Genomic DNA, 15,262 nt, shown 5'->3' on the forward strand with positions numbered 1-15,262 from the left:
AGTTGTGTTCCCCAGACAGATCCTTTGTGCAATCTGGGTATCCTCCTGAACTCAATGAGCAGGTGGCAGCTGTGGCCAGGGGGGTCTTTGCATAGCTTCATGTTGGGTGCCATCTGTGCCTGTTCCTGGGCTGGGAAGCCTTGCTCACAGTCACTCATGCCTTAGTCACCTCTTGAATGGATTACTCCAATGTGCTCTCTGTGGGGCTGCCCTTGAATCTGGAAGCTTCAGCTGGTGCAAAATGTGGCAGCACAGGCAGGTATGGGTGCCAGTTGCTCTGTTCTGTGAGCTGCATTGGTTACCAGTATGCTTCTGGGTGCAATTCAAGGAACTGGTGGTTACCTTTAAAGCCCTTCATGGCTTGGGACTGAGTTACTTATGGGACTGTCTCTTCCCAGTGGTGTCTAGCCATCCTGTTAGATGTTGCAGGATAGGCATGCTCTGGGTCCTGCCTGTGAGAGACTGTCATCTGTTGGGACCCAGGAGGAGAGCTTTTTCTGCCATAGTGCAGAAATATCACCCCTTTGGAATATCATCCCCCCCAAAATTAGATTTGCTTTGACCTTGCTGGCCTTTTACCTGGGGCCCTGATAGCATGGGAGAGCCTGCTTCATGGTTAGAGTGTTTATGAGTGTTCTTGGCTGCTATTTTTATGTTATTTCTGTTTTTTAAAAAAAACCTGGATGTTTTTATTGTTTTTTATTCTGTTTTAATTGTTAGCAGCCCAGTCATGTATATGGGATGGGTGGCTATAAATTTATTAAACAAATAAATATTTATTAAAGTTTGGGGGAATGATTTCCAAGCTAGCATATATTAAACATTAATATCTGCAACATTAAAATGGGATTCTGTTTGTTTATAGGTAAGTCCCACTGTGTACAGTGTAACTTATTCCCTAGTAAGTATGTTTCTGACTGCCAGACTTATTTGCAAAAATTCTTTCATCTACATCTGACTGCAGATTAATAGAGATTAAAAACAAAACCTTACCAAGAATAAGTGTCGAGGATGCCTATTTTTCCCAGACACTTTCATTAACGTCCCTTCTTTCAGAAATATCTGAGGAAGAAAACAGAATCATTGCTACATCGTGTCTTGTTTACATTCAGTAGTTCAACATGTGAACCAGAATATTCCAGACATAAATCTAGTCTTTACCCATCTATGCACTCCTTTAATTGCCTTTTAAATTAAAGAGAAATGGCTTAACCATAACCGTAAAGTCTGCTGTGTCACACCGTAGTGACTATTGGCAAATTAACAAGGAGTTCAGATCTACTGAGCTCAACATCTACTGGACTGAACCTCAAATTTTTATATAATACTCTTAATCAGAAACAGAACTTACTCTTCCTGGTTGTAGGAGGTTGCTCTGCCCCTTGACACTGTGCTCTATATGCACCAGTTTCTGCAAATTTTCCTGCGGACAAAAAACGAAGCAGAAAATATGGTTTAATACCAACTTACTACATTTGATACACATGATATGCTTACGTTTGGGTGAAGGTAAGCAACTGAAACATAGCATCATGAGACTATATATAATGTGATTAATAAAGAAAGAAAATTCTAGAGAAACAGGTTAGTGTAAGAATAAGCTATTCTTACATTGCTCTCTTTGTACATACGCACTGCTTTAGCAACTGCATCTACAGATGACAAACAGCTGAACTTCTATCTGGGATTGAGAAGCAGTAGGACGACACCCTCAGTTGCTGCGTCTTTCTCTGCTATCACATACACTGTCTAATGAAGTGATTTCTGCACTGATTTCTGCACTGAAATTATGGTTATCTATGTGAGATAAGGATCATGGGAATTCTAACATAAAATCTTGTGTACCCACAAGAGCAGCATAGGATGGTTGTTCTTCGTTTGGTCAGATCAACACACCTAAACTCCAGCCTATGTGAATACCTAGCACTACTTATCATCACTATGATACCAGGCATTTTCTGAGCATTGTTTAGTTTTCAAAAGAGCGATGTAACTGAGTCAGTAACATACTGTATACTTTTGTATAATCAGCAACATGGCCTTTAAATCCACTTTTTTGGGGGGTTGGGGTTTTTTATTTATTTACATTTCGAATTTCATCACCACCCATCTCACTCAAAGTGTGGCTCTGGGTGGTTTACAGTAAAACTAAAAATAAATATAGATTAAAATACAATAAAAACAGTATTTATTAAATATAAATGTAAAATATAAAATCCAAGATGGTGATATTAAAAGTTCTTAATTTAAATTCATGTAATTCATTTTTGAACTGGTAGTGGGGAAAAAAATCCATAGAAAAATTTTCTGGGATGAATGGCAATTGCAATAACCTTTTAAAAATGTTCAGGGTGGCAGAGGGTTCTTCTACAGCTTTGCTTATCCTTGGAAAGAGCTGTGTGTGCACTTGTTGCAAATGGTATGGGTTAGGCTCCTACAGAAAAGCGTATTTTTTTCTCCAGTGCTTTCTGGAATCACCATTTGACCACACAATATTCCACGGACATTCCAGGAAATGTCAAAGAAGGAAGCAGCAGCCCCTTTGCCAAGAGACTGGTGCACATTGGCTTTTTAAAGGACAAACTCACTGAAACATACCACTTGCCACCCTGTCCACAGATTTGTTTTTGAGGGCAGGAAAATCTGCTCTCAGAGGAATTTGTGGTGAAACTCTTTTACATCCTTCCTCAGCACCATCGTCCTGAACTGGTCCAACACTGGCTCGAAAGGGAGCAGAAAGGAAATAGGGCTACAGATCCTTTCCCCTCTCCCAAACAATTGCATCTCAACTTACCTGTAGACATCTCATTCTTTCTAGAAGACCTATGGCAAGAGCATTAGGGGGTTGTATTTGGGCTGCAAAAAGTCCAGGCAACTACTAGAGAGCAGCAAAGAGTTAGAATTTTATGTATCACTCTGCTGCCACCTAGTGGCTGTCTGAATTTTTGCCGCACAGATATGGTAACCCTGATGATACGGGGAAACAGGGCAGTGCCACATGGGGATACTGAGCTGTGTTTCTTCTTTCTCAGGCTGAGATTTCAAATTGGTCAGAGACTGGAGCAACTGTGGACCAAACTAGATGGGATGCCATTCAGGAAGTTAGCATTTTTAATAAGTAAACTGCAGGCAAAAGAGGGTTGATCTGGGTTAGAATATATGCAGGCTCAAAGGCTTAAAGTCTCTTATCCCCACTGGGATCCTGGTCCAGATTGGATTACCCTTATTTTCTTTAATAATGCCATTCATGCAAGTGTGAACTCCATGGATGCCTTTCGTTTGCTTTGGTCGTATAATTTTTGGGACTGTGTACAAAGCCAAGATGCTCAATACCTTGTAGTGTTATAAATTGGCTTTTAAGTGGGAAATTTTATATGTAACTTCTACATCAACTTCATTTTTCATATAGTTGGATGTTCTTGGATGCTTGGAAGAGGAATAACTTCAAGCCGAGTTGGACTTCTGGTGATTCACATCCATGTAGTTTTCTTGGCAATAGTATGCAACTGCTTCTCTCTCTTTTTTAAAAAGCTTCTCAGTGTTGCTTACAGTCCCGGGAGTTGCCCAGTATTAACCAGGGTCTGACTCTGCTTAGTTTCCAAAGCTGTTCAGATATTGCAATCTGCTGAAGCAAAAGCACTCTTGAACTTCTGATTTTCTTAGAATATTTTTAAGGTGTTTTTTTTTAACTTTCCAATCTACATTCCACTTTAGGATTCTCTGTTGGTCCCCCACCCATGTCTGATTCTACTTAACTTTCAAGCCAAGCCAAGCCAAGATAGGGAAACTGCTACCTGTATCATTAAGAGGGTTGGCTGTATTCTTCAGCCATTAGTAACAGTTGTGCAGCTGTGGTCTTAACAGGTAACAGTAAAGTATTAAATACAGTGTGAAATTTAGCCTCCTTTTCAGAGATCAGAGTGCTCATTTACCAGACTCTCATCCTATTAACTGTCTACCAGGGATAAAAACTTGGACGCAATCAATGAGCACAGACGAGCTGTGAAATCTCCTGCAGTCCGCTATCTAAAATGAAACTAATGAGACCTCTGTTGCTATTAAAAAGATAGGATGGGATGGGATGTGGATACAAAAAGGATGAGATTTTAATGAATTACGGTCATTATATTCACAGCTTCCGTTCACTCTCCTAATGTCTCAATCCTCAAGTCTCTGTTGCTTGTGATTCCTTTGGAACATTTTAATCACCCAGATGGTTTGTAGGGGCTGTAAGCCTATGTGCACGTTCAGAAGGCCCCTGCTAGCATTGCTAATCAAAAGCCACTATGCAGCGATTCCCTCGGCACTTCCTTAATGGGTCGTTTGTGGAAAGAAAAGAGAGAGAGAAGGGCTGCTTTTATTCTTAAATTGTACGTAGCATAGTCCACACCCTTCTCCCACTTCCTCTGCTTGTACCAGCAGAATCCCATGTATTCCAGGACCCAGGAAGGGTGATTGTACAACAATCTTTATTTAGAAGAGCTCTTGCTCTAGAGCACCCACAGTTAGGAAACTTTTGGTAGTGAAGGCGCTCACTCAACAAGGGGGGATGATCTGAGAGCTACAATGGAGATGGGGTTGATTGATGATGATTATGTGTCATCAGGTTGTTGTCCACTCTTAGCAACCACATACATAGATTTTCTCCATGATGATCTGTCCCTAACCTGGTCCTTCAGCTCTTCCAATGGTGCACTCATTGCTACTGTAACTGAGTCTCATGTTGGGTTGTTGTTTTTTGTAACAGTGATATGCCTATTTCATGGCTAACTTTCACATATTTCCACCTCAAAACGGCAGGAACTGCTATCAGTAGTCAATAGAGGGGGGCCAAAAAAGGGCCTCTGGCAGTCGCATGTGGCCCTAAAAGCACAGGTTGCAATCCCAGCTCTAGAATCAGAACTTCAGGAAACCCTGGGACATCCAAAGCAATACATACATGTCAGGGGCTTATTTTATTCATTACATTTCTGAACTGGGCAGGCCTTTAGCTCCACAGCTACTACTGTCATTTTGACTTTCTGACACACCCCCACCCTTCCCACAGATGCTGCTATTCTAAAACCAGGATTTCTATGGGCAGGATACCAGGAGTTCTAAATCTGCTGAAGCGAAGGTTCTGCAAATATTCCAGGGTGAATTCCTAGGCTCTCAGCTACACTAGCCTAGACATTTTTGGTGGAAGCAAACACCTGCAAACCTATATACTTTGGCTGCATTTACATATCGTACTATGTATGCTCCCTCCTAAAGAAGCCCTCCCTGGATCCAGAGGTGTTAGATAACTACTAGCCAGTGTCCAATTTTCCCTTTTTGGTGAAGGTTGTTGGTATGGTGGTGAGGAATCAACTGCAAAGCATCCTAGATGAAGCAGATTATCTGGACCCTTGCTAGTCAAGATTCAGGCCTAGATGTGAGACGGAGACAACTTTGGTCACACTAGTGGATGACTTTTGTTGGGATCTGGATGGGGGCAGTGCCTGTCCTGGTCCTAATAGGCCTCTCAATAGCTTTTGATATCATCAACCATGGCATTTGTCTGGATCACCTTTGCACTGGGGATTGGAGGCACTCTTTTGCAGCGGATCCACTTCTTCCTCAGTGGATGGTTCCACTCAATAGTGATATGCGATGAGATACTGGGGTGCTGCAGGGGTTAGTCCTTTCACTTCTACATGAAACTGCTGGGTGAAGTCATGTGTTGATTCTGGGTTCAGCACCAGAATCAATTATTATGCCAATAATACTCAGTTTTACATCTCTATTGTGGGTCATGCTGGTGAAACTGTTGAATTCTTATCCTTGTATCTGAAAGTCTTGATGGGGAAGAACATGCTAAAATTGAATCCTAGCAAGGCAGAGTTATTATGTGTCCATTGGGGTTCCCAGATGGCTCCAGTGAAGTCTCTGGATGGGAAAGCACTATCTCTAAAGCATCAGTCTGCAACTTGGAGGTCCTCCTGTGGTCACAGCTCCTGCTTGAACAGCAGATGGAAGTTTTAGGCAGGGGGCCTTTGCTTTGATTGATGCACCAGTTGTGGCCCTACCTGGGGTGGGAAGACCTTGCTACAGGGACTCATGCCCTCATCACTGCTGAGATTACTGCAGTGTGTTCTACATGGGCTGCCTTTAAAGATCACTTGGAAGCTCCAGTTAGTCTAAAAGGCAGTAGTCTGAGTGCTTGTCAGAGCTTGCTGGTGGGAACACATTATACCTATGCTATGGCCCCTGCACTGGCTTCCTACAGGCTTCTGGGTGCAATTTAAAGTTTTGATTTTAACCTATAGAGCTCTTCATGGCTTATCACCAAGTAACCTTCAGGACTAGGTTCACCCACTAGAATCACCCTGATCAATTTGATCTTGCTGGGAAAAGCAGCAGGTGGTTCCCCATTTTATGGAGGTACAGGGGGCTGAGGCAGCACCAGCCATCTGGAATGGTCTCCTATTAAGGCTCAGGTTAGCTCTGACCTTAGCAGCCTTCCAGAAGCAGCTGACAAGCAAGGTTTTCCAGAGGGCATTTGAGAAGTGATGCCTAGTTTTGGAATTTTTGTTTTTTATATTGTTACATTTTTTATTTTTTTGTCGTATTTTTATTACTGCCCATCTCCCCCACTTATTTTTTGTATTGAACCATAATGGTTTCTTACTCTGTAAACACACTGAGAATTGCAGGATTGTGGCAGGGTATAAATGCAATAAATAAGTGTGTGAGAGTACACACATACACATGGCACATCTACCCTGCAACCTTAAGCCACTTCTCTCTTGTGCTCATGCCAACCTGACTCGAAACAAGCTTGAGAAAATCCTGTCTGGACTGAAGCAATTTGCCAACAGCTTGCAAGGTGTTCAGACTTATTATTATTATTAATCGTTATTTATTAAATTTGAACACTGGGAATCTGATTCCCAGTGACTCTCAGCACAAGTGAAAAATTCAGGAAAAACCCAATAAAATACAACAGTAAAAGCAAGGAAAAAAAGGAAGGCAAAAACCAGGCAACTACAAAAAGCAGACCCACAGAAAGGGGCTTCACTCACTGTTGCCAAAGTTCTGGGCAAACAGCCAGTTCTTCAAGTCCTTCCAAAATACCATCCAGGTGGCAGCCACTCGGATCCCAGGGGGAATCTCATTCCAGAGGTTCATTCCAGTATGGTGGGTCACCACATCTTCCCACTGGACAATTCCCCTGCTGTTGTGCCCTCCCATTACTTTGTTCTAGAAAAGCAATAGCCAATCATTTTCCTTTCTGTGGACAGGCCTTGCTGGACGTATATACTTTAATGTGTGAATATAACACACGTTAAATGTATATACATACAAAGTTAAAGCATCAAAATGCACATATATTGCCATGCTTGAAAATGCCATTATTTTAAGAATCTTATGAGATATTTCATTTTTGACAGAATAAATCAGTGTTTTTCAACCTTGGCAACTTTAAGATGTGTGGACTTAAACTCCCAGAATTCCCCAGGATGCATGAAGTCCATGCATCTTAAAGTTGCCAAGATTGAGAAACACTGGAATAAATAATCAAGGTACTGTTGATTTATAATTTCTGAAATCAGAACTTAGCACTCACCCCTTGTTGTATGCTATCATTGGCTCGATCTGCAAGTTCTGATATGATGAGCAAGGCCGCTGCAATACAATGGAACAAAATATGAAGCTTATAAAATAAAATAATGTATTATTATTATTATTTAATTTTTACTGCAACTTTCTATATAAAGGGCATTCAGCATACTTTCAGTACAATGTGCTTTCCCCAGGGGAACAAAAGGTTTTCAGGATAAATACTTTATATTGTTTATACTGTATAGAAACCATCACCTGAAACATACAAGTTCATTTTCTTTAACATTTATTACCTCAGTCTACAACCTAAAGTAATTTATTCTGCCTCGGCTCTTACAAAATAAAAACAAGAATAACTATTACAAAAGGCTAACATTAGAAACAACAAGGTGAACTTTCCACATTCATCCCACATATTATATTACTGCAAATATAAACTGCCTGTAATTAAGATATTAGAAATTTATAACTTGGCCCCTCCCTTTCCATATAATAGAAATAATATAATAATATAAAATAGAAGTCCCATTCTGCTTCTGCAATCTCATGAGTCATAAAACAAAAGTTTCTCTTTTAACTCTGAGATTATGTTTTCTGTTATACATATCCGAAAGCCTAACTGAGGCTGTTTTTGACTGTTAAGTTTCTCTTTTTAGTCAAAATAGTTGATAAAGTTAAGGTAAGATAAAACCTAAAATTTCAATGAAGTCATTTAGAATTCAAAATCATACCTTCAGTTATCAGAAAGGAATGACTTAGCAGAATTTTCATTAATGAACCATTAGATATACTGTTCATTCTAGATAGCCACGGACAGTGTATCTGATCTAATGAATTTTGATTTCTTTAAAACTTCAAAATCAGAAAAAAATAGATTTCTGATGAGTGGATGGCTTCAACCCAAAGCAATGTGAAATGTAGAGGTAATCTGTTTTATCATTCCCAGCCCTGGGTAAAATGAGGTTGTTTGTTCACAGGCACTTTCCTGAGTAACTTGAAACTGAGACTATTTATTATGCAAAATAAATATTTTTAATTTTAAGTTACCTTGTGTATCTTCATATTCAGCAGAATCAGGGCAGAGGTTATTCAAGTAATCTGTGGGGGGAAACTAAGATTAAAAATGTGTAGGAAGTCTCAAATAATCTGGTTTTGATCCGCTAAGTAATCTTACCTAGAGCCATCTAAACAGCAGAGTTAAGGTCACAATCTCAGGATCCATGGCCTAGGGGCACAGGATGTTGCAGACCTTCTTCTCCATGGAATGGGGTCCACCTCCAGAAAAATCAAAACCTCAGCTTCTCTCCCTCCCCATTTCCTGCACTGTCACCAAATAAAGGAGGGAATATATACGTGCTCTGAACTTTTTTTCCTTCCAGTAACTCTTTCACTATCATTGTTCTGCTTGGCATGACACAGATTCCTAATATGTTTGCCAATTTTGTCTCAGAAACGAGCAGAAAGCATACACAGCTGACCTGAAGGGATGGACAATTTTATAGCAGCAACAAGAACATAGTACTGCATAGTTTTCCTGCATCATGTTCATAGTTTGATTTTAAAAAGTGCAGCAGTGTTTAATTATAGAGCGGGAGACACTGGAATTCTTTTTCACACTGTTTTCAGCTTTAATTATATTGCTGTTCAGCCAAACTCAAAGTTGAGACTATTATGTCAGGCTTCACACCAGGGCTTGGCAATAAATCAGAGCTCTCCAGACATTTAAATCCTTACTCAGCACTTGGACTGAGTTGGCGGGAAACTCTTGGACCTGACTCTTAGACATGCAGATTAGACATTTTAGGGCAAACAAGAATGAAGCCTTAAACACAATGGTTGCATGCCCACTACAATGCAAAGAAATCACGGATGATATATATCTCTGCTCCACACTTTAAATTCTAGGCTTTGTCATCCTGCCCTTCTGAGTTAATGGATACTTGGTCAGTCTCTGGATGGTCTGGGGAGGTGACTGCATTATGTTTACATCAAGTTCTCTCCTTGCCAGGATCAGCCCTTACAAATATGATTAATCATAGAGAGGTAAACATTAACTAATTCTCAGCAGCACTATGTTTATCTGGGAAGCGCATACTTAGTGCTGGTGTACTTGAAATTACATACAGATACCATGAAGTAACTGATATGAGCTGGCACTTCTATAGTCTATATAAAAAGATTAGGGACTCTGTTCCTTGTGGAGCTCTTTGGATTGGTTACTAAGTCACTCAGGGAAGAGCTGCTGCATAACCAATTTGCAATATCTGTGTAAGTTATACAGAAAGATGTCTCTGGTGACTTGAGGCATTGCTTACCCCAGCTGATGAATCATTGTGGTTTACAATAATTTCTCCCAAATGTGCATGGGAAGTTAGAAATCCTGCAGCTGTAGTGCTTTGGCTTTGCTGCAGTACGTTTTATTATTCTAATTTAGTAATACAAATGAAAGCAGCAACATGGGGAATGATACAATCCTTGCATGAGATGAGACAGCCTTTTAATGAGAAAAAGGGGATGTCTGTTGTCTCTCTATTAGAGGGGAAAAAAGAGTTAAAATGAGAAAATAAGGTAGAAATCCAGATGTAATTTAAGAAGCTTGTTTGAAATGAGCAAGACTGAATAACTTCCAACCTAAAGATATCAGTCTATATATTTACAGGGGCCACTATATTCTGCCACAGTAGTGGGCCAATTATTGAACACTAAAGGGTATATACCTTTATATTTCTTACTACTTGACACTTTTCCCGCCACATGAGTAAAAGTGTATTTTATCAGAGCCATCAGAGATAGATAAAACTGCACTGGGATCAGCCATTCAAACTCAATGCAGATGGAACTGAAATCAATGGGTATTTTTCCCCAAAGCAGGGGGAATCATCTTTTATGCTTAGACTGAAGTAACCCATGGATGAAGGTTATGCCAATCTATCCTCCTTCATGCCTCACAAACTTCTGCTGGTGGACAGTGGCTGAAGGCAGACCCTATGTGATACAGGGATTTTTGAAGTTCTCTGCCAACCCCCTCCCCACAAAAAAAAAAGAGAAAAGCCAAAACAGAATACAGAAATATCTCATCCAATCAGACCCAAATGCTATCAAATCTAGTATCCAATTTCTAATAATGTTTATTTCTAGGAAGGCCACAACAACACTTAAGAGTAACAGTAACTCCTGCTATTGTTACCCAGCATCCATTTTTCAAAAATTGCAAAATGCATGTATTTTCTAGTCCTCCTTCACTGCTACTTAAGTTATGAGACACAGATTGTGGCTGCAAGTTCCAGAGATATGAAGAGGTAATAGTTTGATCTGCGGAAAATCTCTTGCCAATCAGTTTCACTAAATAAACCAGTTTCTTTTCATATGTTTTTATCACATTATGCCTAGGAACTTAAATGATTTAGTTCAAACCATTCTTCCTTTCTTAACATGAAGAAACCTGCTAGAGATGAACAAAAGGAATGCCATTTTCTAAGATGGAAGGTAGCAAACAGGATTCCTTAAAATTTCCATAGCCAAATATTATTGAAGGCATGGTATTCTTCAGGGTCAGCAAGGGCAGACAAGTATGGCTGCCATGGGGCCTGCTGAGAAGTAACTTTTTTTCAGGATTTTCCCCTCCTCAGGTATTACCAGGTAGCCATTCAATTGAAAGGGCCTTCCCACTGCCCAGCAATTTGTCACTGTAAGGACTGTAGAACTTGAAACACCGGCACTTAAATTTCCCTGTTTTCCTTTTCCCTTTCCCCTCTCCTTTTTCCCCTTGAGCTATGCCTCCGTGCACTCCCCAAACTGTAAAGCTCAGCAAAGAAATGTTTGCTTTTCTTTATCTAGAAGCTATAGAAAGCCATACTGCAGTTTCCCAGACAGAAATATTTCCTAGCACTGTTGGCACATGAGGTGCTTTTTTTTTTTAGTGCAGAAAACAGTTAAAATGGAACTTGGGGTCTTCTTCATGCAGACAAAGTGCTGTGCTACTGAGATATGGTTATTTTTCAGAAGAATCGTTCTCATGCTGAAAAATCCGAGATGGTAGGGGAAATGATAGGCTCAAACGTTTAAGTAGCCCACCTGCCAGGTATTCTATGAATCACCAAACTTTCACAGTAGGAGGTTCTTGCTCCAATTCATTTAATTTTAGTCTCTTCAGGATTGTGATGGTTGTTATAGTAATTGTTTTATAAACCTAAAATCTAGTTCTCTACTCCTATGATGGGCTATTCCAGTAATGCTCATAATACATATTTATGAAATCCATGGATTCATAAGAAGTGTTGACTCTGCATTAAGTTCAGTCATCCAGTTTTAGCCAGCGAAGCATTTCAACTGTTTTGGACACCTCATGGTGTCAGAAGCAAACATGAGATAGTGGTGGATAGGCACTAATGGTGGATTTCCACTAGAATATATGACATACAATTCCATCAAGAATAATAAATTGCTGAATAATTTGTACATAGTTTTAGCACATAATATTTACCAAGTTTAATATTTGACTCAGCTCAGAAAATTGTAAGTCCATGAATTACTGTACAGCAGTACGCCTCATCCCTTTATTTTGCTTTTATTACATTCAAAATAGAATGAAATACACTAAAGATATATACCAATACCAATCCCCTATTCTTTCCTATTCTGCCCTATCTAATACTGCAAGTGGGATGCTGACTAACAGTCTTCACAATTTTAGATCAGGTCTAATCTGTAATCCTAAACAAAAAAATAGAATTCATTTTAATGTTTAGTTTGTGCTCTCTTTCTCTTTTCTTCCACCTCTCTTCCTCTTTCTCTTCCTCGTTCTCTACCTCCTTGATTTTTAAAGAGAAAAATGAGCCATCTCAAAAGTGTGTGTTGAGGGCAATTTGCAATTGCTAAATTTGCAGTTGACACAGCCTAAACAGGGAAATGAAGACTTCTCTATTATAAAGATGAAATGGTTTATGTCTTGCTGACCTGTGAGTAGCACATGGTACTGGAATATGCGCTGCACCACTTTCAAGAGCTGGTGTTTCACATTCAAGAGACTTCCATCATGAAACTGCTGTCCTCAAAAGAAGGGAAGAAAAAGTGTAAAGGTCAGAGCTCCAACATCCACAATCAGAAAATAATCTGAACCTGGACTAACTTTACATGAAGACAGTAGTCACTTTCACAAAGTTTCACATGCTTGTAACACCATATTTAAGTATTCTCTAACAATCACACAGTGGCATATGTAGTTTCAATAGAAGTGTGTTAATAATCCTGAAATTAAATGTCAAAAGTCTTATTTATGTTGTGGTTGAAAGGTGATCGACAAGCCAGAGATTATGATCCAAGTGGAATTCTGAACCTTGTCTAAATGCACAGTATTTTTGAATTACCACTTGCTCACTGATGCCAGCTGGACAGATCCTGCCCTAAGCAGGAGGATAGGCATTGACATCTCAGGGCTAATATAAATAAATAAAAAGACATTTCCAGCAGAACTAGACATTACCATTGTACTCAGCCTACTAGGCAAGAATCCCTCAACTTAAACTCATGACCTTTGGGTGCACTGTGGAAGTTTGACACATGCTCAGTAGTTTATCAGAGGGCTACTGGAGAAATGGATGTGACTTCATCGCTATTTAACACATCTGGGAAGGCATGACCCACTGATCTCAACTCTACTGCGGTCTATTGTGACCAGATCACAGATAGTATTTAAAAAACCTAGATGTTTCAGTTTCTTTATAAATGCAGGCAAGGATCATAGAGGTAAAGACTGAGCAGGAAGCAGACTGCTATTTTCCTTTTAATATATCATTTTTGGCAGCAATTTAAGACCCATTAGCAAAATAAAACTGTTTCATCTTCCCAAACAGAAGCCTGAATTTAAATAGCAGCATGGAAAAATACACACAGACTGAGTTGGAAAAACAATGAAGGTCACCATCATTTGATTCACACAGTTAGAACAGTTTATCACAGAGCAGAGTCAAGGGTGAGGGCTATTGCATAAATTATCCCTATCAGGGACATTGTAGTGACGTCAAGCACCAACTTTGGATTGTTGTATTTCTAGCTGATTTCTCTGGGCTCTTCTAGACTTGTCTGACCCTTCTCAATGCAGTTGAAAATTCACCCAGGATTGACCTTGGAAGTTTTGGCTATTTGCACATCTATTTAGACATCAAGAAATGAAGACCATTTTCAAATAATGCCATATTAAAGTATTTGCAAGTCCAGAGCTCACAGAGAATTGTCAGCCAGTCAGTGCTTGCCCTTTCTGGCCAGTCAGTGCTTGTTGGCTGTCTTTTCAAGCTGGCCACTCATCAAATGCCCCTGTTGTATGTCCTCAACTTTCACCATGCCTGTACCTAGGAGAAACTCCTGTTCCCCTTAGCAAAAATAAATTACTAATATTCCTCTCTTCTACCATCCATTTATTTTGTGTATTTATTTATAACACTGGGGCAGGAAGTTTGGGAGGCAGCTGTGTGAGAGAAAGAATATTAAAAAATGCATTAAAAATCCTCGGGACCTTCCAATTTCCCATTTCACAAAGCCACTGTTGCCTTCCAAATTCTTAATACTGGCATGCTAGAAATTCTGTACTTGGGCTCCTTACCAATTGCACATGGCTACAATGGGATCCCAAGTGCTGGAAGATGGGATAAAACAAAATTCTCCTCCAATACCAGAGATGGTTCCTTCAAGCACAAGGATGATGCACTGCTGTTTCTGAAGTGGCATTTGCTATATTTTGCTAGCATTTCCCTGTCCTTGGCTATCATGGCACAGGCACAGGGCCATGTCAGAATTACTCAGTTTACTATTTATTTTATTATTTCAGTTTCTATGGCCACCCATCTCAGACTCATGACTCTGTGCCAGACCCACTAGGTAGACCAGACCAAGAAATCAACTCCACAGGAAGTCTAAAAGTAGTTTTACTTTTACTGTGACTGGCTATAAAAACAGAATCTTGCAAGTCTGATTGCGTTGTATCTCCTCTCTTTCTTATGGATCAGTGAATAGGGAGGTGTCTATCTGAGCTGCTTCTGAACATTATCTGGATGTTCTGAACTCAAAACAAGTTTTACCCCCTTTTGCCTTGGAAGACCAGCAAGGTTGGGGCCAATCTAATATCTGGGAGAATGATACTTTCCAAAGGGTCAGTGCCATGACAGAAAGGCTCTCTTGTGTCCCACTGGATGGCACTCCCTAACAGACAGGACCTAGGACATGCCTCTCCTGCTGGACCTAATGGGATGGGTAGACATAATCAGGGAGAAGTGGTCCCTCAAATAACCCTATCCCATTCCAGGAAGGGCTTTGTAGGTTACTACCAGCACCCTGAATTGAACCCAGAAGCATACTGGAAACCAATGCAGCTTGTGGGGCAGAGGTGTAACATATGCTGATCAAGAAGTGCACATGATTGCCCACACTGCTGCATTCTATACCAGCTGCAGCTTCCATGTGTTCTTCAAGGGCAGCCCCATATAAAGCACATTCAGGAGGTGACCAAGGCATGAGTGACCCTGAGCATAGCCTCCCAATTCAGGAACAGGCACAACTGGTGCACAACATGAAGCTGTGCCAAGGGCCTCTTGACCACAGCTGCTAACTCTTCCTTTAACAGGAGCCATGAGTCCAGGAGGACCTCCAGATTGCACACTGATTCTATTTGGGGAAGTGCAGACCC

General features: G+C 40.3%; 1 protein-coding gene across 2 annotated transcripts in view; it reads right to left on the reverse strand.

Moving 5' to 3' along the window:
• The window catches only part of FGD5 (FYVE, RhoGEF and PH domain containing 5), a 163,163-nt gene that overhangs the window by 28,463 nt on the left and 119,438 nt on the right, over positions 1-15,262 (reverse strand). Inside the window, exons 8-12 of one of the 2 annotated variants that reach the window (XM_063291659.1) lie at positions 12,541-12,625; positions 8,632-8,682; positions 7,589-7,647; positions 1,352-1,423; positions 994-1,062 (exon numbers count right to left, since the gene is read on the reverse strand). In XM_063291659.1, coding sequence (XP_063147729.1) covers positions 994-1,062; positions 1,352-1,423; positions 7,589-7,647; positions 8,632-8,682; positions 12,541-12,625 — 336 coding nt within the window. Of the gene's footprint in view, positions 1-993; positions 1,063-1,351; positions 1,424-7,588; positions 7,648-8,631; positions 8,683-12,540; positions 12,629-15,262 lie in introns of both variants that reach the window. The other variant, XM_063291657.1, reaches the window with a different exon arrangement.

The sequence above is a fragment of the Candoia aspera genome, chromosome 2 (genome assembly GCF_035149785.1).
Source record: "Candoia aspera isolate rCanAsp1 chromosome 2, rCanAsp1.hap2, whole genome shotgun sequence".
In the NCBI taxonomy this organism is placed as follows: domain Eukaryota; kingdom Metazoa; phylum Chordata; class Lepidosauria; order Squamata; family Boidae; genus Candoia; species Candoia aspera.